The following is a 12,119-nucleotide window of genomic DNA, read 5'->3' as shown; positions in this document are numbered from 1 at the left end:
AGAGACCGTGTCTCTGTGGTTCAGTACAGCAGAGACCCAGAGGCTCATTTCTATCTGAACACATACTCAAGAAAGGAGGATGTTCTTGACATGGTCAGGGGTTTGAGACACAAAGGAGGGAGACCCTCAACACGGGGGCAGCTCTGCAGTACTTGAGGGACAATGTCTTCACTGCCTCCTCTGGAGGCAGACGTGCAGAAGGTGTTCCTCAGTTGCTTATTCTGCTGAGTGGCGCAAGGTCATTTGATAATGTTTACACTCCTGCATCATCCTTAAAGAAGATGGAAGTGCTTATCTTTGCGATAGGGTCAAGGAGCTCAGACAGCCAGGAACTCCAGAGAATCTCCCATAAGCCTAGTTATGCACTGTCAATGAGAGAATTCAGTGATCTTTCCACTGTCCAACAGAAGCTTTTATCAAACATTAACACAGCACTTGTAGAAGTTACATCAATACCTACAACAGTAACAGGTAAGAATCAATGCTTGTATTGCTTTTAGTCTTTACTTTCCAGTTTTTGTTGTTGTTGCTGTTTGAACTAGATCACTATTTGTTTAAACTTATTTGCATATAGTACTGTATATTTACCTTTTTCTAAAACTATTGATGTTCCTTAAATCTTTAGCTTGTTGTAAAGAAATGTGATTTATCAATTTCAAGGAGGTATTTTTCAAAGATTTGTTTACAACTGTGAACCTCAATTTTATATTGGTCCAACATATTTTTATATTGGTTGTAAATAAGTCTCATCATACAACCACCTTTCACACCTTAGCAACATGATTGACACCAAGTAAGCCTAGTTTTCTTAAAAAATGTTTTTTTCAGTCTCATGATGTTGTTTACCTAGTTTTACATGTCAAAGACAAATTTCCATAGGAACAAGTATAATTATCCTCATCCTGTTCTTGATGTATTTCATTCATTCATTCATTCATTCGACTTAGACCTTCATGTATCAGGGGTCACCACAGCGGAATTAACCATCAACTATTCAGGCATATGTTTTACGGAACGGATCCCCTTCCAGCCGCAATCCAATACTGGGAGACACCCATGCACCCATCCTCCTCTCTCATTCACACATTATGGCCAATTGTGTTAAAACACCTTTCAGATTTTTTATTATACCTTTTATAAGATTCTATTTTATACATTTTTGCACTGGGTGGTGGTTTTGATGTACTGCGCCTTTAAGGCTAGTCCTCCCCGCCCACCTTTTCTATGTGCCTTTCTGTGTGCCTTAATCCTTGGCTGCGTCAGGCAACAAACAGACATAAAGGAAGCAGATCACATGTAGCGTTTGTGAGAAATACTACAGTAAGAACTTTACCAATGAGTATTTGATGCATGTGTTGTGTTAAGTTACAACGATGAGTCACACACAATGTCCTTACAAAGTTCACGCGAGCACACACACAGACACACACACACATACATACGCAGCACTGACATGATACGCACATACATACAGTCAGCGCGCTTTACCTTTGCACTCCTTTTGCACACAAATGTGACAGGATACAGGTTAATCTCCACTGCTGCATGGATATCTGTTATGTTAATGTACAAAATAAACCTGATTTAACGTCCACAAACCGGGATTGAAGCGTCTTCTTTCATAATTGTTCTGACTCGAGGCTGTGCTGATGAAGTAAAGCTGAAGTAAATCACTGTAATTCATTACACACATGCACTGTTTTAAAACATTTTAAACTTGTAAAACTCACTCTTCTTGATCACATTTGATGACGATTGATGATCCTAGCAAACTGAACAGACCTTTTATTCCCGGTTACTTTGCGCTCGTCTTCTCTTGTTGATATAATTATACACGTGACTACCGGGACATGTTACACACCTTTCAATCAATTCGGTGGGCGGGGGGACCGCACTCCTACGTCAAGTTGCGGTTGGTCTAAAAACCGCTCCAATTGGTCCACCGATTTTATGTTGTTAAATTGAAAAAAAAGGACTCTGTGTGTTCATATCACCCCAATATGACCGCCTATACACTATACCTACACATATTTCTGTCTAAACAGCTTGAAAAGTAGATTTTTCACTATAGGTGCCCTTTAAAGTGGTTTGGAAATGTTTTTATTTTTATTTTAATTTTATTAAAAATAAAAAACCTGAAAAATTACATGTACATAAGTATTCACAGCCTTTGCCGTGGAGCTCTAAATTGAGCTCAGGTACATTCTGTTTCCACTGATCATTCTTGAGATGTTTCAGCATCTTACTATCCATTCAAAATCCAGGGAGATACCTCAAGTCATTCAATCAGAGAGTACAAAATGTTTGTTAGGCTAAATTAAATTGTGAGGCAATGAAGGTTTTACCTTTGCTGGTCCAAAACTCTGGAACAGCATTCTCATTTCTATTTAGACTGCCTCTACAACTCTTGCAGGCAAACTTATAACCCATCTTTTTTTTCTCTGGTTTTTATGTGCAGTTACTTTTGCTATGTCAGATTTTCTGCCATGGAGTTATTTATGTTGCTCATTATATTACTGTTTGTTGATATTTGTTAGATTGTACAGCAGTTTGGTCAACAACATTTTTATGGGTGGTATATAAATACAGTAAAAACGTTTTTTTAATAAATATTTATAAATGCACATCATGTGTTCACTTTTTTTGTAAATAGCATACTTAGATCCATGAGTTCAGTTTTTAAATTCAACATAGCAACGTTTTTTTTTTGTGTGTGTGTGTGTGTATAACACTATTCATGTCTTTGTTTTTTCTGTCTGTGTGCATATTTAAATGCAGGCCCTCACGCTGTCAGAAACATTTTATATCAAATGTGGTTTTATCTTTTTTTAGTGGAGTCTGAAGGACCCAAAAAGGACATCATCTTTCTGATTGATGGCTCTGAAGGTGTTGGCAGAGAATTCCCAATTATCCAGGAGTTTGTGCGCAGGGTTGTGGAGAATCTCAATGTTGGTGAGAACAAGATCCGAATAGGTGTGGTCCAGTATGGAGATTTTCCAAATGCAGACATATACCTCAACTCACATAGGACTAAAGAAGGTGTTCTAAATGGCATCAAGGAACTCAGACAACTTAAGGGGAGACAGCGGAACCTTGGTCAGGCCATTGACTTTGTTAGTCGTGAAGTTCTGGCTTCTGGACGTGGTGGAAGAAAAGAAGAAGGAGTTCCACAATTTGTTGTTGTGGTTTCAGGAGGAAAAGCAACAGACAGAATAAGACCACCTGCAACAGCACTGAAACAATCAGGGATCATCCCCCTTAGCATAGGAACAAGAGATGTGGGCACTCAGGAATTGCAAGTGACATCCTATGTTCCCAGATTTGCTTACTCAGTTGATGACTTGCCTGGACTTTATACAATTCAGGAAACTCTTATCAACACCCTGACCGAGCTATCTAGTGAGGAGTTAGCTAAACTGCGCCCCATATACCCTACAGGTAACGGTAATTGTTTGTTTTTTGTTTGTTTGTTGTTGTTGTTTTATGGGTGGCTGTAGCTGTAACACTGTTGAAAAGACCAGCAGAAATTTCAGTCCAGGCTCATTGTGAATATGTGCACAGATCTACAGTAATAAACATTGAAACCAAACCAATAGTTTTTTCAAGCAAACATAGGTGCACTGCAATCATGTAATTTTACTTTAATTTTACAGCTTTAATTTTAGCTTTAATCTCTTTTGTAAACTGTGCTTCATTGAACTTGAACCAAAGGACTCTGTATCACAAGTACAAATTATACAAAATGAGCTACAAAGCAAAGTAACCACATTTCATTACAAATTGAAGACATTGTTAAGTGGTTTGCTGTATTTATTTGGTACTGTGTAAAGAACTGCAGAAATACAATCTTTTGATCATCATTATGTCCCTATAAATATCATCATAATGGGGGAAAATGTTAATTACGTTTTTTGTGGTTTCACAAAATTGTAGGCTGAAGCATGTATTTTCAATGAGCGTGTCTTCCCAAATATGCATGTCTATATTGATTCATATAGATTGCAGTGGTCATGAAATGCATAAAATTTGATTTCTTAATTTTATTTAAGGGTCAGTTTCTTTGAACCAAAAACCTTTTTTTCGTTATAAATGATTATTTCACTTTCTTTTTGTGAACATGTCAATACAATGTTTCCAGTGAAATTACTGTTTTAATTAGCTATTGCTTTTTGTATAAGAAAAAGACAATTGTGTAAAATCTGCCAGACAGATTAAGATTTACTACCAAAATGCAACAGACCGCAGCTAATATTAAACTAAGTGTGGTCAGCTTCTCCGTCAATGTTATTGTTTTTAGAAAATTCTTGCCACAGCACCTTAAATACACAACCTTAGAAAAACTAAAAGAAAAACTTAGAAAACCTTAGAAAACCTAAAAGTCAGATGCCACAATTGTCACGGATTGGTCAGGCTCTCACGATCCCCACTCACGAAGATCACCATCACCTGACTTCTAATGAGCACACAGCTGCATCACATTCACGAGCACCAGATAAAAGCACAGCACTCCAGTCGCTCATTGTCCGGGCTCGTCTCGACGAAAGCGGACAACTGAGCGACCACTCAGCGTAGTCATCCTCAGCTAAAACAAACGCTTTACTTACCTGTTCTCTTTGTATTCCTCCTAGTCTTCCTGGTCCACCCGAATCGTCCTGTCTTCCAGTCCTTCCAAGTCTGTGTCATCCTCTGTCAGCTGTATCTGGTGTGTGCTGTCCATCCTCGTGTATTCCTGTTACCCAGCCACGGAGGAAAAGACCCCAACATCATTCCTGATCCTCCTGGCTATCCTTCATGTGCTCCTTGTTGTCATTTAATAAACACCCTAACGTTTCCTTACCTCTGTCTCCTGTCCGCTTCATAACAGAAGCCCGGACCCATAACGACGACAACATGAGCACCCCCGATCACTTTCAAGAGCTGGTGGACCAGTTGAAGCGGATTCTACAGCCACCAGCTCCACTTTCCAACGCACCACCAGCACCGAGCACTTCCGCCTCCACAGTTTCTTCTTCGGCCCTTCCTTCCAGTCCCATGGCCCGACCAGCGCCCTACTCAGGCGGAGCGGGGGAGTGCAATGGTTTTCTGTTACAATGTTCCCTCATATTCGAAATGCAACCTTCTCTATATCCCACAGATAAGTCAAAGATCGCCTACATCGTATCACTACTCTCTGGGCCTGCACTTAAATGGGCTGAGACGATCTGGAACCAAGCCGGGCCGGTCATGAATTCCATCACTACCTTCACGGAGTATTTCAAAGAGGTGTTTGGACGTTCTGATGGGGAAGTAGCCGCTGGAGAGCAGCTGTATCATCTAAAGCAAGGTACTCTATCTACACAGGAATATGCTCTCCGGTTTCGCACTCTAGCAGCTGCAAGTGGATGGAATGAGAGATCGTTGTTGACCACGTACCGGCTCGGCTTGGAACCCACTCTCCGAATCCAGCTGGCCACATTAGATGATACTATGGGTCTGGAGAGATTCATCCAACATTCTCTCCGATGTTCCGATCGTCTCCGTTCCTATCAACAGGACACCATCACCCCCTCGTCTGCACTCCTCCAATCGCCTGAGTCAACAGCCTCTCCAGAACCAGAACCCATGATAATAGAGTCTGGAAGACTGACATCAGCGGAACGACAGAGGAGGCTGACCCGGGGTCTGTGTCTATACTGCGGTGTCAGTGGACACACCCGTATGGAGTGTCCCCTTCGTCCCATTCGGACTTCAGTGAGTGTATTCAGTACGAATATTGAACAATGTAAACCACTTACTACCACCGTACAAATAACTACTGCCTCTATTTCTCTCCTTGTCACAGCACTCATCGACTCCGGGTCAGCAGGGAACTTCATCTCCCAATCCCTCTGTCGTCAACTCCACCTACGTACTGAGGCGTCCTCGCATATATACCAGATACAACCGATAACCCAGTGCACTCGATCTTCGACCCGTATCCATCGACAATGCGAAGACATCCTTCTTCAAGTGGGGTTGTTACATCAAGAGAGGATTCAATTTCTGGTTCTGGAGGGTGCAAATATGGACATCATTCTAGGGCGCCCGTGGCTGGTGAAGCACGATCCCATCATCTCTTGGGGCACAGGAGAGATAAAGAAATGGGGATCTGGATGTACACCTACCTGTTTTCCAAATCTCCCTCTTCAAGGTCGGAACCCCATTTCTTTGTTTACAACATCGGTCGAGAGTCCTCCTGAGAAGCAGTCTATCCACATTCCTAAGGAGTACAGCTCCTTTCATGATGTCTTCTGCCCCAAGAGAGCTTCCCAGCTACCGCCGCATCGGCCATGGGACTGCGCGATCGACCTAGTTCCAGATGCCCAGTTGCCAAGAGGTAGGATCTACCCGCTCTCGCTTCCAGAGAATCAGGCAATGGAAGATTACATAAGGGAGGCTCTGAGTCAGGGGTACATACGTCACTCAAAATCACCAGCCGCCTCAAGCTTCTTCTTTGTGGCCAAGAAGGACGGAGGGCTGCGTCCATGCATCGACTACAGGGTCCTAAATAACGGTACAGTAAAATACCGATATCCCCTTCCTCTGGTACCAGCCGCTTTGGAACAGCTCCGAGAAGCTAAAGTCTTCACTAAATTGGACCTCCGCAGCGCGTATAATCTGATAAGAATACGTGAGGGGGACCAATGGAAGACAGCATTCGTGACCCCTACTGGCCACTATGAATATGAGGTCATGCCTTACGGTCTGGTCAACGCCCCCTCCGTATTCCAAAACTTCATTCATGAAGTCCTCCGGGAGTTTCTTCACCACTTTGTAATAGTGTACATAGATGACATCCTCATTTACTCCCGGAGTGAGGCCGAACATCGCCAACACGTTGCGGAGGTCCTACACACATTGAGAGAACATCACCTCTACCTCAAAGCGGAGAAATGCTCATTCCACCAGAAGTCGATTCATTTCTTGGGATACATCATTGACCAAACCGGTATACGTATGGATGGGAAGAAAATTGAGGCTGTTCTATCCTGGTCAGAACCCACTTCCATTAAGGAGCTCCAGAGGTTTCTTGGGTTTGCTAACTTTTATAGACGGTTTATCAAGGACTACAGCAGGATTACATCACCTCTCACTAATCTCCTCAAGGGTAAACCCAAAGGACTGGAGTGGACCAAAGAAGCAGCCGCAGCCTTCCGCCTTCTTAAGAAGGAGTTCACAAGGGCCCCACTCCTGACTCATCCTGACCCAAATCTTCCTTTCGTGGTGGAAGTGGACGCATCCACCACCGGCGTCGGGGCAGTATTATCCCAACATCATGATACACCGCCCCGACTGCATCCCTGTGCCTATTTCTCTCGGAAGTTGAGCCCGGCGGAGCAGAATTACAGCATAGGAGACAGGGAGCTTCTAGCAATCAAGCTAGCCTTGGAGGAGTGGCGTCACTGGTTGGAGGGAGCCAAACATCCGTTCCAGGTGATCACAGATCACAAAAACCTCCAATATATCAAAGAGGCCAAGAGACTATGTCCACGTCAAGCCAGATGGTCACTTTTCTTCTCACGTTTTGATTTCTCCATTTCCTATCGTCCAGGACCCAAGAATCTAAGAGCAGACGCTCTCTCTCGTTTACACGAGCATCACGATCATGAAGAACTCCCAACGAAGATTCTTCCCGAACACATCTCCATTTGTCCGATCACCTGGAACGCTCCTCCAGTCGTTGCCACTCCGGAAGCCCCTGCTCCGCCGGGATGCCCTCCTCATCGGCAGTTCATACCACCTGAACACCGGGTAGATCTGATCCACTCCTTACATACCTCGCTAGGCACTGGACATCCAGGGATCAACAATACTCTCTCGCTAGTATCCCAACGATTCTGGTGGCCAAACATGGCAAGGGATGTGAGGCAATATGTTCGGGGCTGTAAGGACTGTGCCCAATCCAAGAGCCCACGTCATCTACCCGCTGGAAAGCTCCATCCCTTGCCGATTCCGAACCGTCCCTGGTCACACCTAGGAGTGGACTTTATCACTGACCTCCCCTCGTCAGAAGGTAATACCTGTATTCTAGTCATCGTAGATAGATTCTCAAAGTTTGTCAAACTAATCCCTCTGAAAGGTCTTCCCACAGCCTTTGAAACAGCCGACAATATCTTTAATCAAGTCTTCAGGTCATTTGGTATTCCAGAAGATATTGTGTCGGACAGAGGTCCACAGTTCATCTCACGTCTATGGAAAGCCTTCTTCAAGCTCCTAGGTGTGGCCGTCAGCCTCTCTTCTGGATATCATCCCCAAACCAACGGGCAGACAGAGAGGAAGATTCAGGAGGTGGGACGGTTCCTGAGGACCTTCTGCAGTGGTCACCAGAGCTCCTGGAGCCAGTATTTGGGCTGGGCAGAATATGCCCAAAATTCACTGCGGCAACCCTCCACCGGACTCACGCCATTCCAGTGCGTCCTGGGCTTCCAACCACCGCTCTTTCCCTGGGATGGCGAACCATCTGATGTCCCCGCAGTGGATCACTGGTTCCGGGAGAGCGAGAGAGTCTGGGACGAGGCTCATCACATCTGCAGAGGGCAGTCCGTCGAAGCAAGGTAACCGCCGATAGAAGAAGGTCTGAAGAACCCAGATACACACCCGGACAAAAGGTGTGGCTATCCACCCGGGACATACGCATGCGACTGCCCTCTCGCAAGTTAAGTCCCCAATTTGTTGGTCCCTTCACCATCGTGGAACAGGTTAACCCCGTCACCTACAAACTACAATTACCCTCTCACTACCGTATTCACCCTACATTCCACGTATCACTCCTGAAACCCTATCACGATCCTGTTCTTCCCTCCACAGAGCCTGACCACGAAGAGGAACCCCCTCCTCCACTGCTCCTAGAAGAAGGAGCCGTCTACGCAGTGAAGGAGATCTTGCGTTCCCGACGTCGTGGTGGCCAGTTGGAGTACCTGGTGGACTGGGAAGGGTACGGCCCCGAAGAAAGGACATGGGTTCCCAGAGCTGATATTCTCGATCCTAGTCTCATGGTGGAGTTTCATGAGAGCCACCCTGAGTTCCCAGCGCCTAGAGGCAGAGGGAGACCACCACGGCGTCGGAGGTGTCGGCCCTCAGGAGCGGGCCCTGGGGAGGGGGGTACTGTCACGGATTGGTCAGGCTCTCACGATCCCCACTCACGAAGATCACCATCACCTGACTTCTAATGAGCACACAGCTGCATCACATTCACGAGCACCAGATAAAAGCACAGCACTCCAGTCGCTCATTGTCCGGGCTCGTCTCGACGAAAGCGGACAACTGAGCGACCACTCAGCGTAGTCATCCTCAGCTAAAACAAACGCTTTACTTACCTGTTCTCTTTGTATTCCTCCTAGTCTTCCTGGTCCACCCGAATCGTCCTGTCTTCCAGTCCTTCCAAGTCTGTGTCATCCTCTGTCAGCTGTATCTGGTGTGTGCTGTCCATCCTCGTGTATTCCTGTTACCCAGCCACGGAGGAAAAGACCCCAACATCATTCCTGATCCTCCTGGCTATCCTTCATGTGCTCCTTGTTGTCATTTAATAAACACCCTAACGTTTCCTTACCTCTGTCTCCTGTCCGCTTCATAACAACAATAGTCAAAGACCTTCATCAGTCAGCAAGGCACAAGCCTTAACACTGTGTCTTAAAAACATGATTACATAACATAACATAAGATGATATACAAATAATGGATACTTGATTCCAAATGGTGTAATCAACACGCAAAATATCTTAAATATGAGTCCATTCATAAACTAGCCAAATTTAACTGACATTCTATAAGCAGAGAATTCAGATCTACTCAGTTTAATACACTTTTACCTGTTTGTGAATCTTGTGATCTGACTGTCAGCTTGTGTATTAAGGTCTGTTTAATATTTTGTGTTTATTGTTATGTTTACATTTTATTCTGTTTTCAATATAGAAACTGCAGTTCCTATTCCTCGTGGAGATAAGAGGGATGTTGTTTTCCTTATTGATGGCACATCAAAGATACGCAATGAGTTCCCCGCCATCAGAGACATGGTTCAGCGAGTGGTGGAGAAGTTAGATGTGGGTCTTGACAATGTGAGGGTCTCAGTTGTGCAGTACAGTGATGACCCCAAATTGGAATTTCTCCTCAATGAGCACTCTACCAAGGAGGAAGTTCGCCAAGCAATAAGAAGACTGAGGAACAAAGGTGGCAATGAACTGAACACTGGCAAAGCTCTGGAGTATGTATCAAAGACTATCTATCAACGATCAGCTGGAAGCCGTGTAGAGGAGGGTGTGCCACAGTTTCTCATCCTGGTAACTGGAGGAAAGTCAAATGATGATGTATCTGGCCCTGCTAACCAACTGAAGTTAAGCCGCGTTGCTCCCTTAGCAGTTGGAGCAAGGAATGCTGATGCAGAGGAGCTAAAATTAATTTCATTTAGTCCAGAACTAGCATACACCATCAGAGACTTCCAGCAACTTCCTGGAGTGGAGCAACAACTTTTAAGCAAAGTCAGTACTATGACCAGGGATGAAATTTCAGCCCCCACTGTGCCTAGAGGTACACCACCTTTTTTCTTGTATTAAGTGATGACAGGTTGCTCAGCATTAGCATAAAAATTGATCCTCAGTTTTGTATGTTTGTTATTTATTTTCATGTTTATTTTTTATCAAAGAACATAATCTAAATAAATATGCAGTGAATTTATTAATTAATGTCAAATTTCTTTCTTATTAGACCCTCTCAATCTTGGAAGAAAAGACATCATTTTCCTTATTGATGGCTCTGACAGTGTTGGACAAAGCGGTGTTGCTCACATTCGTGATTTTATTTTGAAAGTGGTTGATCAGCTTGATGTACGACCTGACCAAGTTCGTGTGGCTCTAGTACAGTATGGTGAAAGACCTAAAACTGAATTCTCTTTGAACTCCCATGACAACAAGCAGTCTGTCATTTCTGCCATCAAGAGACTGCGTCACATGGGTGGACGTGGTGCTGACCTTGCTGAGGCTATAAAGTATGTGATTCGAAATGAGCTCCAGGCTTCTGCTGGAGTGCGTCTTGCACAAGCGTCGCAGCATTTGGTTGTGCTCACTGGTGGAAGGTCAACCTCTGATGTATCTACTTACGGCTCAATTCTCAAAGGGTCTCGGGTCAATTGTATAGGAATTGGTGCTGAAAATGCAGACTCAAGACAACTGATACAGATTGCTACAAGTTCTGATGATGTGCTGCAAGTTCCTTCTTTTCCAAATCTTCCAAACATACAGAGCAAGTTTATTGCCAGACTCAGTGGATCAACTGTAGTGGAACCAACCATTGAGATTGATGAAACAAGTAAGTGGAGCATACATATGTGTGTTAATATATTAGATGAGCTATCTATGATAATATGCTCTAAAAGTTCTCTCTCATCCTCTCCCTCTCTTTCTTTTCTTTGTTTTTCTCTAGCTCCTGATCTCCCAAAGGCCAAGGCTGCTGACATTGTCTTTTTGGTTGATGGCTCAATAAATCTTGGCAGAGACAATTTCAAAGAGGTCATGGAATTTATTCTTAATTTAATTGACCTGTTTTTCAATGAAAGAGACAAACTTCAAATTGGTTTAGCACATTATGCTACAGATGTGACTGATGTATTCTACCTCAATACCTACAACAATAAAGATGACATTATCAATGCCATAACTCGAGCAGAGTACAAGGGAGGTCGGGAAATTAGGACAGGTAATGCGATTCGCCATGTTCAGAAAACCCACTTTGTAAAAGAAAAGGGAAGTCGGAAGGATGAGGGAATTCCACAGATCCTGATGGTAGTCACTGGTGGACGGTCAAGGGATGACAGTAAATCAGCAGCATTAGGTCTCAAAGCCACTGGTGTGCGTGTCTATGCTGTTGGGGTGGGTGACATTGAGGATGAGCTCAATAATTTGGGGAGTGAGGCTACTACTGTGGCTCGAGCCGGCACCTTCCAAGAGCTCTCTGAACTCAATGAGCAGATTTTGGATACACTTGATAATGAGGTGAAGGGAATAAATCTGTGCACTGGAGTAAAGGAAACAAGAGGTTTGTTTATATAATTATCATTTTTATTATTATTATTATTATTATTATTATTATTATTATTATTATTATTATTA

General features: G+C 43.9%; 1 protein-coding gene across 1 annotated transcript in view; it reads left to right on the top strand.

Annotated features, from left to right (window-relative positions):
• col6a3 (collagen, type VI, alpha 3) overlaps positions 1-12,119 on the top strand; it is a 41,279-nt gene that overhangs the window by 10,782 nt on the left and 18,378 nt on the right. The window contains 4 exon segments of the mRNA XM_056465275.1: positions 2,833-3,438; positions 9,931-10,542; positions 10,720-11,319; positions 11,434-12,045. Of these exon segments, the coding sequence (XP_056321250.1) occupies positions 2,833-3,438; positions 9,931-10,542; positions 10,720-11,319; positions 11,434-12,045 (2,430 nt within the window).

Source organism: Danio aesculapii, chromosome 9, assembly GCF_903798145.1.
Source record: "Danio aesculapii chromosome 9, fDanAes4.1, whole genome shotgun sequence".
NCBI classification, from domain to species: domain Eukaryota; kingdom Metazoa; phylum Chordata; class Actinopteri; order Cypriniformes; family Danionidae; genus Danio; species Danio aesculapii.
Note: the sequence above shows the minus strand (reverse complement) of the source record. Positions and strands in the feature narration are given on the sequence as shown.